The sequence below is a fragment of the Columba livia genome, chromosome 3, assembly GCF_036013475.1.
Source record: "Columba livia isolate bColLiv1 breed racing homer chromosome 3, bColLiv1.pat.W.v2, whole genome shotgun sequence".
NCBI classification, from domain to species: domain Eukaryota; kingdom Metazoa; phylum Chordata; class Aves; order Columbiformes; family Columbidae; genus Columba; species Columba livia.
Genome location: NC_088604.1, coordinates 70,105,042 through 70,131,429, shown reverse-complemented (window position 1 = coordinate 70,131,429; position 26,388 = coordinate 70,105,042). Strand labels below are relative to the sequence as shown.

General features: G+C 37.3%; 1 protein-coding gene across 3 annotated transcripts in view; it reads left to right on the top strand.

Annotated features, from left to right (window-relative positions):
- The window catches only part of UTRN (utrophin), a 372,502-nt gene that overhangs the window by 298,661 nt on the left and 47,453 nt on the right, over window positions 1-26,388 (top strand). For all 3 annotated transcript variants that reach the window (XM_065057532.1, XM_065057531.1, XM_021294904.2), the window contains 5 exons: window positions 111-189; window positions 5,197-5,257; window positions 15,806-15,867; window positions 16,874-16,948; window positions 23,695-23,896. In XM_065057532.1, coding sequence (XP_064913604.1) covers window positions 111-189; window positions 5,197-5,257; window positions 15,806-15,867; window positions 16,874-16,948; window positions 23,695-23,896 — 479 coding nt within the window. The remainder of the gene's footprint in view (window positions 1-110; window positions 190-5,196; window positions 5,258-15,805; window positions 15,868-16,873; window positions 16,949-23,694; window positions 23,897-26,388) is intronic.

Here is a 26,388-nt window from a genome sequence, read left to right as displayed (position 1 = left end):
CAAGAGCTATGACATAATTTAAATTTCTTTAACTAAAAATTTATGTAAACAACTGTGTTTATTATCATGGTCTATCAATGTAAATTTTGTGTATGTGTGTTTATGTGTAGGTGTCTGTAGAGGATCGCCTTAAACAGTTACAGGAGGCACACCGAGATTTTGGGCCTGCATCACAGCACTTTCTTTCCAGTAAGTTCTTTGAATTAATAGATGCATGAGGGATATGACAGCTTTCTCAAAAACTGACTGTTCTATATTCCAGGTTTTTCTTTGGCCTGAGGAAGTTCCTCTTCCATGTTGCTATCTACTTCCCTGGTTTTGTGGAGTTGTTTCATCTTTATAACTCCACTAATGTTCTCACTGGTGTGCTTCCCTTGGGGTTCACTTCAATACATTTCTGAGCTATGGTTGTGCCCCTGGTTGCTTTATTCTTTGTCCTTAGTTTTCTGCAAAGGCTGATGTGGCACTGTTCCAGAATCTTTGTGTTCATAACCACATTTTCTCATTTCCTCAAAACCTTTGCATTCTTGACATCTCATACCCTCAAAATCTTTGTGTTTATAACCACACCTTCTCATCTCCTGCTTACCTCTTTCCTCAGTTTCCTTCTGCTTTCACCCTTGCTGGAAAGACACTAAGGAAGAGCAATGTCATACATTCCTGAAACTTCAAGTAAAGGGGTGGGGAAAACAAACCTGCACCACTTCCTCTTGAGACCCATCTTTATGTCTTTTTCCGTTTAGTGAAAATTTTAGAGATGTAATCCTGTGACCTCCCACATACTAAGTGGGCAAAAGCAGATGGTTTTGCTTCCTTGTTCTCATTTGACCTGTATGTTACAGATTAGATAGGTTTTGATATCAAGATCCATGTTGATTTTTCTGATGTTCCAGCCTATCTGCCATCAATAGTGCTCATGACACAAAGTGTTAACCTCTCTAGTTTTTAATGGAGGGCTTCAATACTAAAGATTAAATTATTGCAAGAGTTGAGAAGTGAATATAAAAATGAGCAGCTTTGTCCCAAAGGTTCTTAAGTGCTGAATGTCACTGTATAGCTAAACAACTAACATAATTTAAAACAATAAATAGAACTTTATTTCTTCTGGAGTTATGGGACAACCATGTTCTTATTTTAAATTGACACTAGTTTTTCAGTAAACATCACAGTAGAAAAGATGCTATTTAATCTGTTGTGCAAAATAACAGTTCCTGGAGCCACTTTGTCCTTTTTTTTTAAATTGAGAGAACAAACAAACAAACAGCTTTAAAAGTATGTAATTTTTTTTTTTTTTTTAAATCCAATTTAAAATACCGCATGGTGTTACCACAGTGGTTTTGTAGCCTTTCCAATCTCAAACTTGTAACCTTGACCTGGACAGTACACCTATGTAATAGTTTGCTAAAAATAATATAGATAGTGGTACCCTTGGCACTGTTGAAAAATGCCAGATTTGCTGTTTGGGAGAGTAGTCAGTCTAGTCTGTGTATTTAAAATAGACTAGTAAGCTACACACAGAAGGTGCAGTTTCCCCTAATCAAACTTGTTTGAGAAGTTCCCAACTTCTCTCCTGTGTCACTGTTAAGGTTGCTCATTTCTCCTACCTGGACCAATGTAAATGTTAAACAAATAAAAACAAAACACACACACACACAAAACAACAACAAACAAAAAAAAAACCCAAACAAACAAAAAACTCCAAAACCCACCACTAGCTGGTTCTGTTTGCCTTGACCTGGATCATTTCCTTGATTTGGATTACAGCATGCCACAGCAATTACTTTCACAAGATTGAGTGAGTGGTGAACTGGCTTTGTTGCTGGAAAAAACAGTCATAGGATTGTGTCCAAAGAGGCTATGTAGTGCTTTATCAGCATGCCTCAGCCTTGTTTAGGCATCTTCTCCTGGCTGAAGGGGACACTTGGTTTATATTACATACAGAAGTCAAGAAGGGAAAGTTTCAAGAATGCCTGTTGGTAGAGAATGGAAAGAGCTATAGCTGAAAACCACAGTCCTAGAAAACCAAATAATATGCAGTTATCAATTTAAATTATTTGTTTTAAACAACTTCCTTCCCCACACAAACTACAGCTAAAACTTCTTTAAAAAATCTGGTTTAAGAGCTTGAACTAGACAGAGTTACAGAACTTAATACTTGCAACTTTATATATAAAGCCTGTTAAATGGGAGTCGGGGACAGTTACTTCAAAAGGAAAGTAATAAAAAAATCATTAAATCTGGAAAAATGAAGGTTTTACCCTGACAGGTTGAAATAGTACGTGTTCTAAATCAAATTTTTCAAACCTCTTTAGCAGCCATAAATGACTTCTAACTATGAGAATCAAGTAGAGCGGTAGCCTGAATAAAATAACCTCAGACTCCTAAAACTGATATGATATGTATGTCTCGTGTGAATCTTTATCGCCAAAGTTCCACTTGTGAATAAGAGGACAGTTTTTTATCTGTGCTTATTTGAGAGCAGCTATTTTAAATTTATCTGACCTATTACTCTTCCTCCAAATTGTAACGAGGCCATATCTTGCTGTCACAGCATTTTCAGCTGGCTAGCTCCAAATTGTCATTTAATCAGTAATTTCTCATAGCAAGACACCTGTTTCTACTTGTTAATCAGATAGAATCACAGAATAGCCCATGTTGGAAGGGACCTCAAAAGACCGTCTGGTTTCATGGGAAAGGAAGCCTAGATGAGATTATCTAGCACCTTGATTCCAGAGCCCTTAATCCAGTGATTTCACCTGTGCAGTGGCTAGTAATGTATCTCTACTAAAAAGACACAGTTCAGCGTGTAATGCTGCCATTGGAGTTCTTACATGGATTCATCCAGACCTTTGCTAAGAAAGTGCTTCAGAATATTTTTGAAGACTGGTGAACAATATGACATTGGCCTATCCTAAAATGTCCTGCACTGGAAGGCTGAGGTAAAGCAGTATCAGGAGGCCACTACAGTCTATGATCCCTCTCTTTTCTGAGCTGTTTTATTCCCTTATGTCAGTATTAGGCAGAACTTGATGGCTCTTTCTTTCAGTGCTTTTTCTGCTCCTTGCAAGTTAGTTACTGATCAGTACATTTTACACATCCCTAATAAGGATAAAGATGAAAAATCCTTATAATCTATTATTTCTTGCAAAAAGATTAGTTTGCTGTCTCCTGCTTTTGGAAACAATGACTTGTTTGTTTGTTTGTTTGTTTGTTTTTCTGTAATTCATCTGTTTTCTAAGGCCCAAGATCCACTCCTCTTTGTTGTTTCTTGTATGTTCTCTTAGAAGGATCCATGAACATCCATGGACCACTGACTCCATGTATTCCCAAACAAATAGCCATGGTTTGCAAGTGGCTTGCTCAAAATATCTCTGAGCGGTGTCCAGTCTTACTAATATCTGCATGCCTGCTAGTGAGTGCCAGAATTAATAACTACTCTTTTCAGTTTTCACTGGGAAACTGATTTTAAAAGACAGAATGGAAATTTCATTTTGCAGAGTTTCTTGCAGCAGAGAGCAGGCAAAGTTTTTAGAAAGATTTTTCCTAAACAAATACAATATGGCTTAGTCCATAATAATTAACAATTTAATTTGTTAGGTTGCTTAGTCCATATCTGTGTTAATATAGAATAGGACAGAAATAGTACCTAAGCAAACAGTGCCCACATTTTTCTTCTTAGTTAACTGACAAAACTGTTGTAGTAGGACCAGAGCTAGCATACGTGCCAAATTGCAACACCAAAGCATGAAACTCTAAAGCTGATGGCTGCCTTTGCCTATCTGGTTGTTTGGGTTTTTTTTCTCTTTGTTTTTCTCTCTCCTCCAACTCCTCCAATTTTCTCATTTTTTTTTTTCCAGTGAATAATGTGGTTTACTTGGTTCCTGTAGGATCCCAAATATTCTTCCTAGTTAATTCGTCTTTCAGTACATGAATGTTTCTTAAATGATAAGCCGTGAAATTTTGTGTGGTCCAGGAAGAGGTCACAGCCATGAAACTTGTCAGGAACAGCCAGCTGGGATTAGGGCGAGGCTCTGTGGCAGCCTCAGCTTGTGGGGCTCACGAGGCCTACAGGTCTTCACTGCAGCAAAGAAAGATCTTAGGGGAAAAGGAGTTAATTACTTTCAAATTGATTTTTTTTTTTTTTTTTCCCAAAGAGGGATGTGCTCTGAAGTGGGCCATGCTTCCAAAAAACTACATTAATTGAGAGATTAGTTACGTGAAATCCAATGTGGATCAAAAGTGTGTCTCATTTTGCCAGTTTTTAAACAGGGCTCCCGTCCAAGTACTAACTGACTAACTAAGCACCTAAGAGTGGGCACTCTGTCTTGAAAGTGTTGTGAGGATCAGTTATTCCTTACCTGGTCTTTCAATCTCTGCTTCTACAGTGAATCTAGTGAAGTGAATTTCTTCTATGATAAACCCCTAAAGAACCAGGTACTAGTCTGGTAGTTTCTGGTGGGACATGCACGTACCTACAGTTCTTCAGTAAAGAGCTGCTTTTAAGTTGTACATTAGCAGCCCTGTTGGCCTGAGCAGTTTTTCCCCTTTTATCTCTCAAGCTCTTCAGATAAGCAGAGTTGTGTCACGTGTGACTTCAGGCCTTTTACAACTCCATGCGTAGAAGGCTTCTTGATGTTATGGATGATATCTCTTGGTATATCAGACTTGACATAAATACTGCAGAGACTACCGCTGTTCAGAGGCTTTAATGCCTTTCTTGTTGATTACAGAGTGTTCATCCAAATTAATTTGAGTTGCAAATAGGAGCTAAGGGTTGTAACTCATAATAATAAGGTTGATATTTCTTCTTTTGTTCTGCTGTAGAGTATTAATTATAGTTATAAAAGTGTTTATTTTCAAAACTTAAACTGATAATAATTCTATGGAGGTAGGAAAACCAGTGTCTCCATTTTCTCTGGATTGATAGCTTGCTTGTTCAGAATTTATTATCTTTCTTTGAAATAGAATCACCACATTTGTTTTATTTCCAGCTTGGCACCAAAAAGATGCCTAGAGTCATCTTGATAGATTGCTGGAGTTTTCTCCAGCTGATTTTCTAATTACTGGAAGTTGTCTGGGAAATTTTAATTGTTTCAATTTAATTTAACTGTTTTAATTATAAAATAAATAAAATATAGTTGGATTTTTTTATTTGACAGGTGCTTGCTAATCATTACCTTCTCTTCCTTTCCTCAGCCTCAGTACAGTTTCCATGGCAGAGATCTGTTTCACATAACAAAGTGCCCTATTATATCAAGTAAGTTTACCTTGTTTCTTTTTTCCTTAGGCATAACAGAGACTCTTATCACTATAACCTGACAGAAAAACATAAAGTAGTAACTAGAAGAATTTCTCGTTATCAAGCGTTTCTCCACATACTATTATGCTGCATATACTGTATATTTTCATGTTTGTTGCTTTACATACTGTATAATTTAGAAGTATGAAAAAGAGATCTATGACAAACCCTACCTAAAAACCCTACTCAAACTGATAGACAGCAGCAGAGATGTTCCAGTGTAACACTGTGTCAGTATTGAAGCTAGGCTTGTTCTTATGTGTGTGGCTCATCCAGAGTATAAACTGTAGATTGAAGGGAAAAAAAGCTGAATACATAATGTATTTAAAAATTCAAAGTATATAACCTATAGCGGAACAGTGGTGAGTGACTAATAGCTCTAGAACCCACTCATCACTTTCTGCAAAATTCCTTCAAAAATAGACATGCGTTGATTGTCTTTCCGTCATTTTCTTTAGGGAAGTTTTTAGTGCTTGATGGTAACATAAATGTAAAATTAACATAAATATTGACCAAAAAAAATGCAGACACCTTGGTTACTAGGAGGAATGATTGAGTTATTTATTTTGAAAATATTAAGAAATATGTAGTCATGGAGGTATGGAGAATTTTAAGTATTCTACTCAGAGCAATCTTTAACTTGGATTTTCTTATTCTATCAGCATTTATTTATGTACTGTTTGCCAGTACTTTAAAGGTCGAGAAGGATAGCTTTTTGCCTGAAAGGTTAATGAAATTTTAAGAAGGTGCAGTGTATAGTAAGCCAAAAGCAGAATAGTTCATTATGGACTGAAGAAAATCTGTGTTAAAATGTTATTAGTTTGAATTTGAAAAAAAAATAGTTTTATTAGTACATAGGATGACTATGAATTGGACCTGCAGGTAATTAATTCTCAAAGAACATCAGTGATGACTTTTTATTATTTCATTTTGCTCTATTGTAAATCTGAGGGCCGCATTTGTGCTTCAAACAGTTTGAGTGCTTGAGAGCTTTGAATAGCACGTAACATTGAATCTATGTTGATCAAACCTGTTGTCATAATTCTTGAGGTGTGACAGTTGTTTTTAAAGTGTGATATTAATTTTTTTTAAAGGCTCTAGGTAGGTAACTAGCAAAAGGAAAAACCTACTGTGAAAATCCTTGAATTCTCTATGAAAGCATTTGCACCTTTGCTGAAAAGTTTTGCAGGAGGCAGCAGAAAGCTGTGACATGCTGGAGGAGAGAGGATTCTCCCTTCCTGAGTGGGAGAAGAGAGGGCAGAGGCTGGTTGTGGGAGCACACTGACTGTCCAGATTCAGACAACAGTACAATTAAAATGTTCATACCTACAGTGGTAATTAAAAAAAAAAATGCTGAAGTATCAAACTACCTAGAGCAAGAGGAAAACTACCCTGAAACTGTCTTCTTTTTTTCTGAATATCTTCTTAGTGGGTGTTGAAAGATGGCAATTCATGTTCCTGCCCTACCTGGTCTGAGCTGGTAGCTGATGTTGGGGGTGTTCACCAGGTGCGAGTTGGCCTGTTGGAAGGGACTGTGGAGCTCCCAAATACATTCAGTGCCAGAGGACTGATGTAGGATAGATAGTCCTATCATCACAACAGATAGACAAAGATTAAAGCTTCTGATCTGTGCTGAGCAAAGCAAACATTTTTTTTTTACTTGAATATTTCATATGCATATCACTTTTTTCGTACATCATAATACTTTTTTTTTTTTGAGTTTCTGGGCATCTCTGTTGCCCCACCTCAGCCCAAGCTCTGTTTTCGAGAATTTTTTTTCATCATAACTAGTTCAGAAGAAAGTCAGTCTTTCCAGTGTGCACACTAGGTGTAATCCTTCAAGCACACAGCTTGCTGGCAAAATGTCGACTGATATCATCCGCTGCCTTGGAGCTCAATTGAGGAATGAAGCCAATCAGGCTGAGAAAGAGACCCTGGCATCTCTCAGAAATTGTTTTAATGGTCTTGAGCAAGATATTTGATAAAGGGGCAGGAGTGTGCAGCTCAAGTCTTCTGAGGATCGAGGTCTTTATAGAAGCAGAGACCTTTTTACTTTGATGATAGCTCTAATGAAGTCAACAGCGTTAACTACTGGATCTCAAAGAGGGTGAGTTTCAGAAGCTCCACAGTCTGACAAGCAGACTGACCCTGGCAGTTTCCTTCATTTCTTACTGCTTACACGTCTAAACTTCAGTGTTGTCAGCAGCATTTAAATAAAGCACAGAGTTGCGGAAAATACAGGAGGAAAGAGCAGATTTTGAACTTCATTTGCTTTGGATCAGGCTGGAGAGTACTCTTAAGCTTTAAATATTCTTTGAAATCTTTGTTAATTCTCTAATTTCAGATACAGTTTAAAGAAGAGAAGAAAATTACGTTGACACAAAAACTTGTTTGATTGCAGTGTTTAAATGAGCTTTTTTAATACAATTCAAGAGAACAGTCAACAGGATTTAATGGTGGCTGTTTATATAAAGAAATTCTGGGAAAGAGGCAAAGATTAAGTTAATTTTCTTACCTTTTTGTTTAATTGTACTAATATCCTTGAGCAAAGCACCTTTGATGTAAAACACAACACAAGTAGAAGCAACAGTTATGACAAGTCTCTATAACTCTGTGATTCAAGAGCAATTACATTTACTGTTTTTACAGCAAGACTTGTATGTTCAGGGAGGAAGTTTAAGGTACTAGTTGTTCATTTTATGGGATAAAGAAGATATACAGGACAATACAAGTATGATTCCATAATTGGTGGCTAAAAAATAAGAATTCAAAATTAATTTTGAAAGGGAAATAAAAGCTAATTGAAATCAGGCTACTTTAATTCTGAATAAGAACATACACTGTTCTTAGACAACCATAAATTTATACCTTTACTTCATTTTAATTACTTTTTGTGAGTGTCCTTGAATGAGAAATGTAAAATATTTAGAAATGACATAGCTGTAGAAGATGATGTAGTTGTCCCTCTGTTAGGATTAGTATTTTAAAAATAATATTGCACTCTTCACTGTTTCATTACACAAGGAGAATAAGAATGGAGTTTAACGAAAAAAAAATATTAGGGAACCGCAGCCGAAAAGGCAAGAGGGAGCACATTAGATAGCAATGAATCTGTAAGGAAAACATCAAAATGGTGCAAGACATCTGTATCTTCGGCTGAACAGCATTTATTCTGTTTGCTTCCTGATGCCAGAGGGAACTTGCACTTACATGCACAGAGAGAAGTGTCTCACAGAAAGATGTCCTTAGTGTTTCAGCACACTGTGGTGGCTTTGGAGGGTAATTTGTTCTTCCCACCCTATTAGTTAACAGCTGGCATGTCCACACTTTCTGGGGTCGTAATGCAAGCATGTGAAAGATTAAAAAGCCAGTGTACAAACTCCTCTGCCCTGTAAGTTGAGACAGAGATGGTCTGGGTTTGGGCCGTTTTGGAAAGGAGTGTCTATTCTCCTTGGTTGGAAGAAGGATTTATAACTCATTGAGCCCAGGTTTATCAAGGTGTGTGCTCCCTACACTATGGCAGATATTTGGTTGAACTGAACCTACACACATGATTTCGCCTAGATTTTCCAGACTTGAATTGTCTTACTATGTAAACCAAATTTGCCAAATGTCTTTTCTTCTGTTGATGTGATTGTATTTAGTCCTTTTTGCCTTTTGTTTGATTTTTTTCTTAACGAAAATGGATAGAATTTTTTTTATTTCTATACTCTGAGTCTTCTCTGTTGCAGTAGAATTCAAGGAGAACCTGAATCTGTGAAATCTCAGTGCTGTTTAAAAAACAAAACAAAACAAAAAAGCTTAGTCTTTCATATTTTTTAAAAGAGAATGAGGCTAATGAGCAGTATGCAGCGGATACAGCACAGCTGGCACAGTATTTACTAATGCACTTTTGGTACTAAAAGCATGAAGTTTGGTCAAAAGGTTTGGCAAAGTTGCCATTCAGTACATATTTTGTAGATTGGTTTGCAAAGGACATTGGTTTAGTAAGGAGAGTTTTCTACTACTGTTCACTTTTAACTGTTTGAATCACACAAATAATACATGCTTGGCCTCTATAACTGAAAATGAAGAAAGGGAAGCCTGTATTACATAGCACTTCAGAGAAACTGAAGAAAAAAGGAGGCAACATGTATGATCGTGAAACATCTTTCAGGAGTGCACGATGAACTGAAAGGAATGTGCAGAAAACTTAATTACCCTGACACTTCTCACTGTTGTTCTTTTAACTGTGATGTAAGCGTTCTTTAGCTGTGTACCTTTCAATGCTATAAATTATTAGAGATTTGTACTGTGCAGAGAATCAAAAGGGTGATACAGAAAGGATCACTGTGAGTTTAATCTCATGCAGGACATTACATAGGGAGAGCAATTTCTTGTTGTAATCATTAAATTGATCAATATCAAACTGTAGTCACCCCAGATACTTTTCTGTAATCCTGCAAAGAGGCTGGCATCACCATCTTAAAAATCCCGTTTTATCACCTCCTGTATCATGTTCAGCTTTATGGTGAATGGGAATATAGAATGCTTTCTGGTTCTCCATTTTTTTCAAGACTGTTCATGAAGTCTTTTCTTGGTTTATGCCTGTAAAGTGGAGAGGGGGAGAACTGAGAAAACTAATATTTTTTCTTAATCTAGTTATATCCATATTCCCGTTCTCAGAAGTATTAAGAAATATTTCTTTTAGAAGTGAAAACAAATTATAATTTGCAGAAAGAGATACTACAGATTTCAGTTTTTGAGAGTTTCTTCAGTTACCAGTTCCTTTGCTGATCCTCGTGTTCTAATAAAGAAATGTGGTAGTACATTTTCTCTGGAGGGGTTTCAAAGTATCTGCATATAAATTGCTCCACCAACCCCTAATATACATTAACTTTGCAATGCATTATGTCAACTTTTTTTCACCACCAAACTGTATTTTCTAATGGGCTTTAAAACAAAACAAAACCCAACAACAAAAAAATTTAAAACAACAAACAACAAAACCAAAAACAAACAACAACTAAAAAAACCCACCCAAAACAGATGGTATCTAGATAAACCACCGTGACATATTTATAAAGTGGAAATGTTATTATGCCATTTCAAATTTGGCTGTACTGTTTCAGCATCTGCTTTTGTGGTGTTTGCCAGCAATTTTCAACACAGAGATAAGCCTCGTCCATGCTAAGAAATAATAAAAACCCCACAAACCTGTCTCTAGTTTTATTTCTTGCAAACCTGTCTCTAGTTTTATTTCCAGTTTAAAATATATATATATATATATATTTATATATATATATATTCACAACTTCATGGGCAACTTGAAACACCTTACAACTTACTCCATTCATTATCTTATTTCTAGACATGAAAAGTTAAATGACATTCTAACTGTTCTTCAGCTCTTTATTTACAACCAGGAAGTGTTTGTAACAAAGATTATCTTTGCCAATTATAATTAGAAAGCTGCCAGAAAACATAATGGGTAAGAAGCAGATTGTAAGGGTAAATGTTTGCCATTTAAGCTTTAGAGAACCTCATTAATATGTAGGTTTTTAAATTTGGAGTATTTTATGATTATAATGTTTATTTTTAGTTAGTGAAATTTGCACAAATGCACTTAGACTTTTTAAATTACACTGTTTTGTCATATAATCTATTCATGGATATATGTTTTGCTGCATGGCTCCTATTGTGTCAGCAAGTTTTGGCAGAAGAGACCTGGGAGACCCTTTTGATACCAACCAAAAAACCAAAAAAGAGTTGAAAGAGTCCTCTGGTAGCCTCTTATGCCACCCACAGTGCAAAATGAAATCTTGGAACTTCAGCTCCTGTAGACTTTGAAAAGTTGTTTTTATCTAGTGCCATCTACATGCAAGACGAATAGTAAGCCCAACAGTTCACTTTCACCCAAAGTTAACTATTGCCTCAGTCTACAAGTATTTCTTCCTGAAGCTAGTAGGGTACTTGCAGCAGAAGATGCTCTTTGGTGTCAGTGTCACTGTGACCTGGGACAGAACTGCCACAGTAGTTGTAACAGAGTGGGAAGACTCTCTAGATTTGTCTGCTCTTGGTTAAATGCTTGGTTTGAGTCTTTTCAGAAGTTCAGTGAGATGACTAAGTATGGTAAACTTCTAACGTATTTTCACAAGTTATCATGTATTTTTTTTTTTTCCCCATCTAACTTCAGCATAATTCCATATTTAGATTTCCATTAACTTCTCTGCAGGCTTAGTTTCCCATCATTGGGAGTCACAGATTGTTTTCTACAGAAAAATACAGAAAACAACATTTGTTCATTCTTAGCAGATAGATTCTAGCGGGGCTGAGTTTTCTGAAGACTTCCTGTTGTCTCCCTATGGTAAAAGCAATCCATTCAATTCTATCCAATTGCCCTCTGGGACTTACCAGGAGTTATAGCCTCCAGAGGAATCAAGTTGGAGCTCTCTTTGTAATGTAGTAAAATCATTTTGCCTGGAAATCTTCAGAGAATGACTGGAGCACTTCTGTGAGCAAACTGCATACTGCTTTAGATGTTTACCTTATTTTAGCGACTCTGGTAATTAGCAATTTCAAACTCTCTGGTTCTTTCCTCTAAGGGTGATGACACAAACTTGCATCAAAAGGAGCTGTGAGATCCCAGTCAGAAAGATCTCTTTCAGTTTCATCAAGTCTGTCTCATCTGTTACAGACCATACAGTGCTGTAAAGTTTCTAAGCACATTTTTCAGTGCTTGGCTGCTTGCGTTAGTCTTGCATCAACAACATGAAAGCTACTGTAGCTGCAGCAAAGATGGATCTTATTTCAAAGAGCTGCTTTGCAAACCAAATCACCAGTAAGCACTTTGTCTTGCATGCCTCCTGTTTGGAGGCCCTGACAAAATGATTCCTTTCTCTGACACTTTTATTTGTAGCACAGAGAGGTTATCTGCACATCCATTTTTTCTTCCTGTAAGATCAATTTGTGATCGCATCAAAGTCCCTACATATTATGAAATTGTTATCAAACAAAATTTTACATTAAATAATGTCAATGTTGAGACTAATGCCTTCCCTCTCCCCAGTTTTTTATAGTTCTTTTAAAATTTACACTCACATATTTTTTTCAGCTCTGTCCACTGTAGTCTGGCTTTTGTGTTTTCTGCCTTGAAAGTAAAGCCTATCTATTGAATATATTCGGTGATGGTAGCAGCACTGATTTCTGGCTAGGTTTTAGGGATGAGGCTGACAAAGTCACATTCACCTTGTGTAGTCATTTAGCAACTGTCAGGTAGTACAGACTTTTGGATAATTATGGGCAAGCTTGAAAGAATGGATTCTCTCTTGCCTTTTTTTGTGTTCTACCAGATGATGTTCACAAGGCCTTCTTTCTGGCATAATCCTAGTGGCAGGTAACTACCACATGTGGTGTACGAAAGAACTGAGTGATAAGTTTTAAAAACCCATTAGTCTATAACAGTCTTGCACAAATGTGTTTCTCTTTCAAATGAAAATAGAAACATCAAAATATTTTTCTGGTCATCATTTTATTAGGTGTGTGTTTCATGTTCTATGTTTTTCTGTAAAGATAAAGTTTAGCTCTTCAAGTATTTACTACATTAAATAGAGAAATAAGATGATAGTGCAGGATACAGAGATTTTTGCATATCTCCTGCTTCATGTTAAGCACACACAAAATAGAAAAAATAACATTTTTGCGTGGGATGTTGTCATGGTTAAAGTAGGTCTTAGTCTTTCAGAAAACTGCTAGTGATGCTATGTACTTAAGGCATACAATTTAAAAAATGAAACTACTGTTTGTTCTTTAATCTTGGAAACATGATTTAAGAAAAAAGCTTGATTGGTAATATCAGCTCTTACTCATTGCATATGGGTTTATAAATAACTTAGAAGCTGGAATTGCAATTAGATCTGCCCGTATCTTAATTAAGCATTACAGATGTGTACTGGAGTATATCAGTATATTTCTGGAGGGGGAAGAAAGCAAGGATTTATCTTTTTTTTTTTTTTTCTTTTTTAATGAAACCTATGTGACCTAGGAAAATTTAACAATTTGCTGCAAGAAGTGCTTCAAATCAGTTTTTGCTATCAATCCACTGGTTTTTGTGTAGAAAGGCATTGGCTGCCAATAAACCTTTGTACTTCTGCAGCACTTCCCAGATGAGATCCTTGCAACACCCCACAAGTAGGCTATAGGTTTCTTCATGGAAACATATTTTTTAATAACAGAAGATGGCGAACTTGGAAGCAAAGTCCATGATTCAGCAAAGTTTTTACCATTACAGCAAATTTTAACATGATATTTTTTTCTAAGGATTTCACTCATCTAAATTGCATGTTGTTTACATGCGGTGTTTGCATTAATATTTTAGCATTTAAAATAGAGTGAAATGTATTTTTATACATACATATATATAAAGTTTCTGTCACAGTACTGCCACCTACCTTTACTTTTAACACAGAAGTTCAAAGGTGTTTTAGTTAAGAGTTTTTTCTCAGAGAATCCTAAGAAATCCTTTTCATTCATGATGTTGACAATAAAATCACCAGTCTTGGCCCTTTGGGTTTTTTTCTTTTCATTTGTGGTTTGTGTGGGCTTTTTCATTGTTGGTTTTGTTGTGTTTTTCTTGATTTTAAGAGTTAAGATGAAGCAATTTCCTTAAAACAAGCTTTATTAAACTGACAACACATTGGATCCATTTATGTGGGCAGTTGCAATAGCTTTTGTCAACAGAAATCAATCCTAAGTGGTCAACATGATAATCGCGGTAGCCAGCTTAACACAATAGTGCAGATATTGGGCAGCTTCAGGACCAGTTTTGAGGTTGTTTAATAAGTTGATCAGTATGAGTCATCATACTATATTTTCTGCTCCTTTTTACTGATGCTGTGTATGTTCTTTGTGTTTTTCTAGAAACTGCAAAAACAATTATTTAGATACTGGTATGCCTTGGCTTGGGAGTTTAGCTTATCACAACCCTGACCACCTCATTCAGAATTTGAAACACAAACATAATTCACATGATATTATGACAACACAATAAAATAAAAGTTTCAGTTCAGGAAAAATGTGCTCAAATGTAAAGATGTGCTTCAGTATTTTGAATTGGGGAAGGTTTGCCTATAGTATTTCAGAGTCAATCAAGGTCTTACAGAAGATGGTGTTTTGATTGCATGTTGTATAAATCTATCTTTAAATGTAATCGAGTGCAGAGCTTTTCTCTTAGCTGCCTCCTAGGGAACAATCACAAAGAGGGAAAGGAGAATTTATACCTACTGTAGTAATAGGATGTATTTTACCTTCTGTGAAAAACACCTCACAAAGTTTTGATAGTGCCAGATTTGCCAGATAGTGCATTTGTAAATAAGACCCATGGCAGAGAGAGTTACTCCTAATGACAGAGAGAAGCTGACTGTGGAGACCTAGACCAGATTCAGAGATGACAAGGTCACACTGGTGAAATGGGGATTGTAGCCCCTATGCAGAGACCCAATACATCCACTTTCCACTACTGTAATGAAAAGACTGGCCCTCAGCATGCACTTTGTTTGGAACCTGCCTCAGCTTTGTGGTACCTATTCTGTCACTGTAGCTCTTTGGAGCAGGGACCTTCTATCTCATTTTTTTGCTTCACGTAGGATAAAAGGGTTCATTCTTTGTTGGTTTCTCAACTAAAAAAAGTAAAATCAATGATGATAAATATTGTGCACCCACCGAGGTACAGGCATTTATATATACACCAAGTGAAGATACAGTCCACTACATTTAAGGGCAATGTGCCATTTAAAGTCATTATTTACAAACAAGTATACCTGTACATGGGAAAAAAAAGAAGAATGTGTGCGCATTATTTTTTTTTAATAGAAACAAATGTGAAATTATTGTTAGATTTGCTAACCTAGCATAATTTCGTTTTCATTATTAACCTTTAAAGGGAGTGCTGTGATCTTTTTAACACAACTTCTCTAATTTTCTTAAAAAATCTCACTCAAAGGTAAATACTTTGTGAGACAAGAATGTGCAATCATTCCAGCAATTAATATTCAGAAATACAAGTAAAATGTGGCTTGTAGAATGAAATTGGATATGTCAGTAGACCTGAAATAATACACGTTTTGACCCCTTTGGCTGCATACCTGAAACCTTGGTGAATTGAAACAGCAGTGTTAAACACTGTGTTAAGTGATGCTGCCTATTGAATCTCTGTTCTTTGAGCACTGGTGTAGAGCACACCCCCTCAATGAAGACACATATTGATTTGGTATGTGAAGAAAGATCAGTTTTTCCATTCACACTTAGAATCAAAAGTAAATATTGTGAAATATGGGGGGGGGCTGTTGTCTCTTTAACTTTGTGATTTAGAAGATCAGGGAGCTGAGTGGCATAGATCATGCATTTTAAAGAGCTGAGGGATTTCTTCCCACTTAAACACAGAAAACCAGAATATATTTGGGATTTTTTTGTTCTTTGGAAGTGTGTATGTGCATTGCCTGAAACTCTGATTACCTCATTCCTTTGTAGTCATGAGACACAGACAACCTGTTGGGATCATCCTAAAATGACTGATCTCTTCCAGTCCTTAGGTGAGTGCATTTCTTAAAAAAAACTATGATGTGATGTTCATTCCATGTGTAAAATCTGCATTTGTATGCTGACTGCATCTGAGTTGCCATGCAGTGTGTGTAACAGAGCACTTCCCACGTTGCGATGAGACACATTTTGTGTGAAACCTACTGCCTTGATCATGTCGTGTGTATTGCCTTTCAGTGACATTATTTCTGAACAGTGAGCTCTGACTCGATGTTTTAATGCAGTATCTTGTTTATTTCTTTTAAAACCACAAGGGGTTGTCCAATGATGCAGCCTGTCTGTATGGTTAAAGCAGGCTGCCTGTCTGCAGGGAACTAATTTTTGTAACAAATCAGAGAAGCTATGCTTTCAGTAAAGGCTAGACCGTATTATAGTAGAACTAGTTCAACATGCCCTGCTAACATCTACATATACTGTGAAATCTCTCTTTCAAAGGAACAAAAGGGTAAAATACTGTTTTATGAGGAAAAACATCACTATACCAAACAGTTTTTACAATATAGCTTATGTCTATCTGACAGTCCCTTTCAAAACACTGTTCACAAACTCATGGTATAGAAATTACGGCTCAAAAAGCCATTTTTTCTCTGTTACTGTGACCTTTAGTGCCTTCAGTTTCCTCTGTGTTGTTTGATGGAGTAGTAAATTATTGGAGAAACATACTTTACTTGAGCACTTGTCTGGAAACTACTTAACACTGCAAAATATGGATGTAAAACTCTGTTATAAGTATATGTATTACATGTGCTGAGACAGTCTGAGGATTTCTGTTGTGCCAGTCTCTGAAAGCCCTAGATTGTCAGAGTCAGGAGATTTTCCCTTCAGGTCAGTTGGACTGAGGTCTCAACTTCTTAGTTGGTTTATTTGTTCTGATATATCCTGTTAATTCATTGCAGAGAAGGGATATCAGACTTCTTCCAAAATGTGAAAATGTATATGTAAAGGAAACTTAAGGACTCTATTTTAAAGGTGACTCACGTTTCTGTTCTGCTCTTTCAGCTGACCTGAACAATGTACGCTTCTCTGCCTACCGTACGGCCATCAAAATCCGAAGACTGCAGAAAGCACTGTGCTGTGAGTTTGCCTTGGAGGCAAATTGTTTCTCTACAGTACTTGGGGAAGGGAGGGTCAGCTTAACTCTAACAACATTCGTGTTTAACAAGGGACCAGAGACATACTGGACAGGTTGTCAGATAACAAAATACTAGGAAAAGTTGCCAAGAGTAGGTTTCATTATTGCAAATAAATAAATAAAATTAGTGAAAAAAGGGGTGTGGCAGGTATGCCTACTAAGAAGAATTGATAGGAATATGTAGATATTGAATCTCTTGACTATTGCATATTGTTCCTGATACAAAGCAGTGTGAAATGATGTGAGCTAAAATCCTGAAGTCTGACATAAACTCAGGTATTTTGTTATATTTTAGAGGGTTCTATTCATTTTTTTCTTAGTGTTTACTGCTGCTAGATTTAACTTTGAAAATATTCCTCCCTGTCAGAGAGAATACCTTGCTCTGTGTTGTCCAGTTAAAGAGGAGTTCAGGTTGCTCAAATTATGAGGGGAAAGGATATAGATCCGTATTTTGCTTATGGGTAGTTGATATTGGTGTACATTTTAATCACAGAAAGCTGCTAGGACAAAACAAACTATGATTATTAGCAATAATAATACACATATATATATATTCAGGGTGTAGGGAAGGCTCTTATATTTAGAGAGGAAATACCAATGCATTTAATATGCACATTGGATATTCTTCCCAGATCTGTGTTGGCATTTGTCCCTGTTTTTAAGCAAGCTAATAATTCAGCCACAGTCCGCTTTGAAGAGAACACAGATTTTGTCAGCAGGAAAGGATAGGTGTCTACTGAGTAGGCTCAGCTGTCTAAACTACTTCATTTTCAAAGTTCACGTTTGTATCTCCAATTCTATATTTGCTAGGTATTTAAACAAGCATTTCGTATTGTATCACAATTATGGTTTCAGCAGCAAGTTGCATGACTACTTTGTTCCAAGTTTTTAACAGTCTCAGAAGTGATGTATCAGGAGGTCTTCTCCTGGCCTCCAGACTTGAGACTTCTCTGAGTCACACAGCAAGTACCACACTGGGATTCTGGGCTCTTGCCTGAGTCTCCTGTGCAAAACAAACTCAGAGTACTCTTTAGAGTCATCCTGCACTGGTATCTCTGCATTGTCCTTGAGAATCAGGATGAGAAAAAGAAAGATGGAATTTTTGGGAGGAGCTGAGCAAGCTTGTAACTGGTGAATATTAATTTTAGAGAAATGGGACTGAAACAATAATTTGATACAATACAGAAGTGGTTTACATTACAGAGAGGGGCAAGACATGAAGACATGGAAGATAAATGAAAGGGCAAAATCTTGGAAGGAAGTGACATTTTGTGAGAAGGCAGAGAAGGGGGGTGTGTGGAAGAAAACTAACTGAAACATAGAACTGGGGAGATTAAGGTATACAAAAAGAAAGTAGAGCAAAAAATTCTGTTATAGAGATGGTGACATTATGAACTTAAAAATTATTAGGACTATGGATGGAAAAGAAAATATATAAATCCACGCATCTACTGGGAAGAAAATAGGGTAAAATAGGAAAAAAAAAAAAAAGGAAAGGGAACAATTTTGGAAGGAGATGTGGGTTGTGAATGAGTGTGAAAGTCAGAGATTTTAGACCTTTTGAAAGGTCTTGGCAACAAGTGGTATAAAAATGTTGTACCACATTACCAAATTTTCTTGTTTAAACTCGGAAGTCCTTGCTGTGGAACTATTCAGCCCTGGAGGGTGTACAGTACTGCAGGCTGAGTAGGAATGCAAGGGCAAAGCCGTCCTAAAGATACAAAGGAGCGGTTGCATAAAGAGAGGTACATTCCTGCCCTCCAGGTTGTTAGTTTTCCTTCCAGCTTAGAAGACTGCAGTCTGGTCTTGGCAATAGCTTCTTGGCTGGACTTCAAATATGAATTCTACCAAATGAAGCTGTGCCCAAGATGGTAGCTTGCTACTTCAGAAAGCCAGAGTGCATATATGCAACAGCACAGGCCCTTGGGAGTACCTCTTGCCACTTCTTCCTATCCTGTGCTGGCTTCTTACAGAATTTCAAATTGAGTTTGAGATCTAGGGTTCAAGGTCTTGCATTTGGGAATAAGCAGAACTTGTTCTTTGAAAGATTGTCTGATGGTATTAAAGAAAAACTATATTTCTTTAGCACAGCCTAGAGCTTCTCTGTGTAAGAGATATGGTCCCACCCAAGTCTGTAGTTTCATCTCTCAGCAAGACTAAAGAGCATTATGAGCTTTCTGCTTATCAGTGCACAGCGTATAAAGTATGCATCAACATGAACCTAAAAAACAAAAGCAAAGCAAGAAACCAGAAAGTAAATTCTCCTTGTGTGTGCTGCTCCCCAGGGAAAGAGTGAAAAAACAGGCTGTGCATGATGGATGCTAATCATGTTGCCTATTTCTGACTGGCCTAAAGATTGTCTAGTCTAGAACAAACTTCAGTTTCATTACTTCTAATAAGGTTTGAGGAGAATTATACTTCCTGCTCTTGCTTTTACTACAAAATATGTAATTTTCTGTAATTACTGCAATAGTTAGCTCTCCTCATTCACAGATTTCAGAAGTGCCCTCGTATTAAAGCAAATATTGTCTCCAGTTTCAAGGGAAGGAGGTGGAAAGAGAATTTTCCAGTTTGAAAGAGCCAGGAATGAAACTGTCATCTCTACAGATTCAGTCTGCCTCATTATTTATGAAGCTGCTTGCTTGCTTCATCTCTCTGCCTTATGGGAAGAAACAACAGTCCAAAAACTCTTTGTCTTTATTAAGTGCGTGTGTTTGACCAAGGACTGGTGTAATTTATGAGAAAATAACTTTATGGGGTTTCAAGAAAGACATTGCAGATTATCGACACAGCTAAATGCTACAAGAATTTTCTGTCTCTGAACAGAAACTTGTTATGATCTCGCACAATTTTAAGACCACATTCAAAATATAATCAGTGCTGTCCTTTTTGTCATTTGCTTAACTGCTTATTTCTTGCCAGTGAACAGGTCAAATTACCTTTGACTGTGATGATTCTCAGCTTGATTCTGTTCCATGAATGGTTGCTGAGATAGCTAAGACACAGCACATGCCAGCACCTCCTCTCTGCAGAAGGGGAGAGTGGTTAAGCCCTGCCTAGATTTATTTTCATGAATTTTATTTGGTGGTGGTTTTGTTTTAAGGTAAGGAAAGAGGCATCTTCTGTGCCACTGCCATTACTTCTCTGGTCTGAGTTACTTTAGTCTTCCTGTAACTTTAACTGTAGATGGTGTTTAAAGGTGTTTGGATGCAGAATGCTTCAGAAAGGCTTATGTGCTAAGGCACAGAAAATGTCAAAATAAATCACTCGAAAATGAGGTCATTGTAAACTGTAAAATGTGACAAATTGCTGTCACAGCCGCAGTATGTGCATAACTGCAAAGGCCTTTTTGGTGAGAACTCCAAGAGCACAGCTGGAGCAGGATGCAGAGTTCCACTTGCACCTGATAGATTTTGACTTTCCAGTGAAGACTGGTAACACAGTATTAGTGCTGTACAAGCAAATTCAGGAGTATGTAATTTGAGAACTGTACTTTGGGAAACTTTGCTGATGCCAAGTCTCTTTTCTGAGTCTTTGGTCTCAGTGAGTGTTAAAAACTCATGGTTCTGGGGACTGCTATTCCCTCCCACTCCCCGCACCCTCCTTTAGAAGCAGGAAGGTAGATTCATGTTTCATCTTGTCCTGTTTTTTGGAAGGCAGATTCTGGCAGAGAGTAATGTATGTGTGCATATGCCTGTGCGTATATATTTTGCAGGAAGCTGAGAAAGGTTCCAGGTTGGAAAGAACAAAGTATTAGCTTCCCTGTCTTGGATCATGTGGGGCAGACATACTGAGAGCACTTCCCCACTGTAGTAGAAGAAGAATGGGGCCAGAGAGAGTATTCTGTGTTGCAGTTGCACTGGGCAGCCATGCAGCACCAGGCCCTGACTATAATATTTTATTGCTATGCAGCATACTTTAGCTCATTTTCAAGAAACTATATTACCCTAGATACTGAAGTATAGTACTGGAAGGGAAAAAGGCAACAAAACAAACATGTATATTCACAGTTCCTGTCACTGAGCTCTATTAGGTGATTTAAAATTTAAGAATGCAAATAAAATATCAGCCACACAAGGGAAAGGAACGAACAGTAAGGCACACACGACTAAAAGTGAGAGCCATGTAGGCTTCCCTCAGCCATCCAGTCCTTTGCAGGATCTCCTATCATTCACAAGGTCTTTCTGATACAAAAGGTCCATAGCAATGCCTGCCTATTTGCTGTGTGGTTACAGCACCCTCAAATTTACCATTAGCTGCTGCTCCTGAGTCAGTCACTCACATCTACTTGAACTGTGCTGAATGATGTGGTTTCTGTTTATAGATTTCCTTTGGAAAAGTCTCCTGACTCCAGAAAGGACCCTTGTGTCCATTTGTTGGTTAACAGCATGATTGGTCATTCAGCATGTTTGAGCAGATGCAGGATGGCACAGCAAAAATGCACCAAAAGCTGTATATAGTAGGCTTCATATCAGCAACTGCATGTGAGTCTCATGTTAGCTTTTCCCCATCTGAATAAGCACAGTTTATTTTAAAACTTCCAGAAATTTAATGAGAAAATAATCCCTTTACATCAATCCAATCCAGGAGCTGTGCTAGTGGGTAGATACAGCCATGGCAGGAGAACTGCCTGTACCCAAAGTTCATTCTGCCAGGTGAGTGCTGAAGTAAGCAGGGATGGAAGTAATTTTCTCTGGATGTTCTCCATGAATGGTGTCAACCAAAACTGAAAGCTTTGTTTAATCAGCATTAGTACAGTAGCAGAGTTTCCTTTTACTATGAAAATACTGAAAGTACTTCTAGCAATTCTGTCTAGAATCCTTTGACAGAAATGTGAATGTGAGAACTTAATTTTAGCAGGCTTACTCCAGTGTCTGTGGAATTGCCATTTTCAGTGCCAGGATGGTTATGCTAAGCCAAGTGGGCTTTCTGGCATTTCAAAGCATTCCATGTTTTCACTGGCTTTAAAAAGGGTGGGTTTTCAGCACTGTCATGCTATTTCAGGAACGTCCTTACCTGCTTTTAGCCAACTGTTAATACATTACAAAAACAGGTTGAAAAATATCACTGCCAACTGGTTACAATCACTTTGAAGTTTCTTCTCTCCCCAGAGGTGATGAAAGAAAAGCATGGAAAGTGGCCACCTGTCCTGACTGACTGGGTAGCATGTTAATTTTGCACCTGGCTTTACCCCCCTCCCTCCGCCACACGAAAAATAGTCTGTGTTGCATTGTGGTGTGTTTTTTTTTCAATATGTCTGTGAACCTTTTCCAGTGTATTAAGTATTTTCCAGCTACTGTAGAAGACTGTGCTACAGTGTGCTGTCAAATACCTCATGTCAAACTAGTGGCAAGGAGTTTTTCTGCAATTAGCAGTCTGCCTGTTTGATAAATACATGGCTGGCATTTGTTTGCAGGTAGAGTCTGGGAGGTGCTGTTTCTTATTTTACAGTCGTCTTAGAAAGGGTGGATTAGATTGAGGCAATGGGATTGGAAATGTAAACTTCTTTTGGCCTATAACCTTATCTTTTGATAGATGCTCATTGAGTTCTTGACAGAACTGCTTGTAGTGGTTAGTGTTGTCTTGCTTCTGCGTTTTCCTGCTGTACTTCTTTTCCAACCCAAGCTAGACCAACCTGATTTGCAGAAACTGCCCTTCTGGGGTCCTTATTTAATACTGTCAGTGCAGAGGAATTAACAATACATCTGAGATTGTGGTGTGTAAGTTCCTTTGAGAGATGACATTTATAGTGTAAACATGTTGCTGGCTCTCAAACAGCTCTGTATGAGCTCAAAATATACTTCATGTTGTATACAGTGTAGCAAACATATTGATATATTGCAATTATTCTTTTTTGCTGAAGTTGTCTCTTCTGTCAAAATGTCACTGAGGACTGTACCACCCTTTGACTTACATTACTATTCTTTCTTTTACACCAAAGTAAGTTTCCTCTTTTCCGTTTCATTTTGGAATTAGAAGAGCTCATTGACAGCTTTTTATTTTCACCGTGCAAAACCCAGATTTTCACAATCACATTGCAGGCAGAACCATTGTCACCTCTAGGATATCTGTCGCACAACCAGCTGCCTATAGAAAGCATGCTGTAATAAAAGGGATCAAAATATTTTTCATGAAAGTGTAGCATTTTGAGTTCTGGAAAACTACAATAAATAATTTCCCTGTGTCCCTCCCTGCTTTCTTTTAAGCCTTAATTTAGCAACTGCTGTTCAGTTAATCAGGCCTCAGTATATTCCTGCTGCATTTTAGGGAACATTCTTACCTAAGAATTTGCTTTGCTTTGCATTTAATCAAAAGTGATAGTGATTTAATGGGATTCTGCTCTATGGTAAATGGGGAAAACCCGTTAAGCCCAGTGGACTCCTTGTCTGTGTACATCTGAAGTTAAGGTCCTCTAATTACACTGACTACTTCAGTGGCTTTTTTAATGTACTTCTAAGTGGTGCAAGTGCCTTTATGGTGTTCTTTTTGATTTGTATTTGTTAAGTACATAATACCAAAATGCTTTTGACTTCTAACAGAGAACAGTTTTTCACTATAATGTTACTAAATGAAAGCTACATCTTGGCTAATTGTCTGCAGTTTTTGCTAAAACAAGAATCGTGAATGCTAAGCTTGAACATCTGTATTCAAGCCTTTTTTTTTTTTTTTTTTAATCACCTATTGTTAGTGGACCTGTTGGACCTGAACACAACAAGTGAAGTTTTCAAACAGCACAAGTTGAGCCAAAATGACCAGCTGATTGGTGTCCAGGATGTGATCAGCTGTCTCACTACCATCTACAGTGGACTTGAAGAGAAACACAAAGATATGGTGAATGTTCCTCTCTGTGTAGACATGTCTCTTAACTGGCTGCTCAATGTATATGATAGGTAAGTAAAATAAATAAATAAATAATCACAGTGTATTCCCTAAGAATTTAATATAGTAACAAAATATAAACCGTGAAGACAGGATTGGTAAGAATTGCACATGTGACTTATCAAAAATGCTAGACTTGTAGGACTGCTGTATATTTTTTCCTGAGTTACTTCCTTGAGGAAATGTTCATGGTAGTAGAAAAGTGATAAAGCCTTTAGAAATTCTTTAATAAAAAGTCATATATTTTGATAATTTTGGCTCGGTAATAAAAGTGCAGTTTCTTGCAATGGCGTGTTTCTTATGCTGTCCTGCTCAGATACGCTGAACTAATATTACACTGCTTAACAAAGAAACATTGTAAAGATTTCAGGAAGTGTATGTGTGAGCAGAGAACTGAATACGCTGCTTTAGCTGTGTCCCTACTGTAAATGTTCAAAATTGCCCAGGTTGTTTGCTATTTGTACCAAATCCGATTTCTGCCCCATTTGGGGACAGTTTTGGTATTTACTCTACACTTAGTTATTTGTGTGCCATAATTGTGGCTGGGCTCCCTGTCTCTGTTGGTTGTTCTGATCTCAGCACTAAAGCCTCTCTCATTCTGGAGGCTCAGCGGAGTCCTGGTCTCAGCTCCCTTCCACGTGTGCAGCTCCTGCCTCCTACCATCTCTGGGTGCTGGTGCTTTGGGATCCACCTGCCCTGGTCCTGGCAGCAAAGGTGTATTTTCCCAGTGGATAGTGAGTTTGCCTCAAGAATGTTTCAGGATGCTTACAGTAAGAATGTGTGGGTTTATTTAAATGTGTGACCACTGTTTCTAGAGAGAGCAGAGTCTCAGATGTCACGAAAATGTCCACTCCAGTAGCTCTTTGGTGTTTTGGCCAGTTGTTTCTGAGTCCTTACACTTCTTTCTTCTACTGAATGTCTGATTTCTCTGTCCTACTCTGCTTAATGTCACCCTGCGTGACCTACAATCAGTATGTTTTTACTTAGTTGTGCCTTTGAGTCATGACTTTGTTGCTCATTTTTCAGTGGGGTTTACTATTCTCATCTCCATCCTGCAGTAGAATCTGGGAAAAAACTTGGTTTCCATCAGCTCCTCCATTCCGTATAATGTATCTCCTTACGTTGCCTGAGCAAAGGCATTTCAGGACACTTCTGGAGCTGACTAAAGACACAGTAGTACAATACATGGGATAGTCACTTCAATGTGTCTAATTGAATATATGCCTTAGTTATACACAGAATTTCAAGTGAGAATTTCTAAGCTGTATGAGGTTACTTGTGAGATTAGTTAGCAAATTTCTGTCTTTTCTCCCCATTTGAAGATGGAAAGAGCAAATGTATTTTTTTTCAGTAATGACAGAAATTCTTATACTTGGCTTTGCAAAGGAGCTGTTACTTCTTGGTGTATGCATTATCTTTACTATGTTCACTCACTTCATCAGTGACATTCTAATAGTTCATAGTTTTTTGCTTTTTTTTCTCCCAGAAGACTACATGCCAGTAGTCCTATACTTTGTGGGTATTTTATTTTATTATTTTATTTTAATTTTAGATATTGTGGTAGGGGAGAGGGAAGGAGGGAACAGAGTACATAGGACTATGTATCATTTATGTGCTGACTGCTTGTTATGCTTTGACATTCAAATACTGCTGTTTAATATTTTGACATTTTTGTTAATAGGGCTCCTTATCATTACTGCTGGAAAATTAGAGAGCCCATCAAATAATGACTGGAACTTCTTCCTGCAATACTTTTATTTTTCAGAGCTCTGCCTTGTGGGTGAATAAACATATCGCTTGCAAATAGCGCAGTGGATCAAGTGGGTTGCTTGACTTAAATGTTGCTGCTTATTTGGAGTAAGAGGCTTAATATTGTCAGAGTTTTCTGTAGTTAGTCTCAGAGGTTTTTTCAGATTGATCACAAATCCATTATTCTTCATCTTACCTTTGGTTCCTAACTTCAGTTAGAAGTCAGTTGTTTAATCTGTTCATATTTAAAATGCATGTAATAAGCAACAAACCCTTCAATAACCTTTCCTGTTGCTCCCATTTCCCCTTTATTGTATTGAAAGCTTTAGTGTAGATAATTCTTCAAGCTGATGAAAGACTTTAATCTTCAGTCAAACTTTGAAATCTGGAGGATGAAGGTTTTCTGATGTAAAATTACCTTTTACAGTACATTTCCTTGCTCCTCTTTCAAAACCATCCCAGGAAGAAAAAAAAGCTGAAAGAACAGGCACCAGTTTTGAGCTGCCTTTATTTTTTCATTGGCCTTTAGCAAAGAACTAATTTCTGTCTTGGCATTTCCATTGTTTATTGCACTGCTGGTATACATATACTATGTTTCAAATCATTAAACTACCTACAAAAAGCATCTGTTAGTTGCATCCTATTAACCTGAGATTTAATTACTGATTCACAGATTGATGGCAAACTGGGTAGTTCTTCAGACTTACCTGGAAATATCTTTGGCCCTTAAAAAGAAGCAATTTATTTTTAGAGA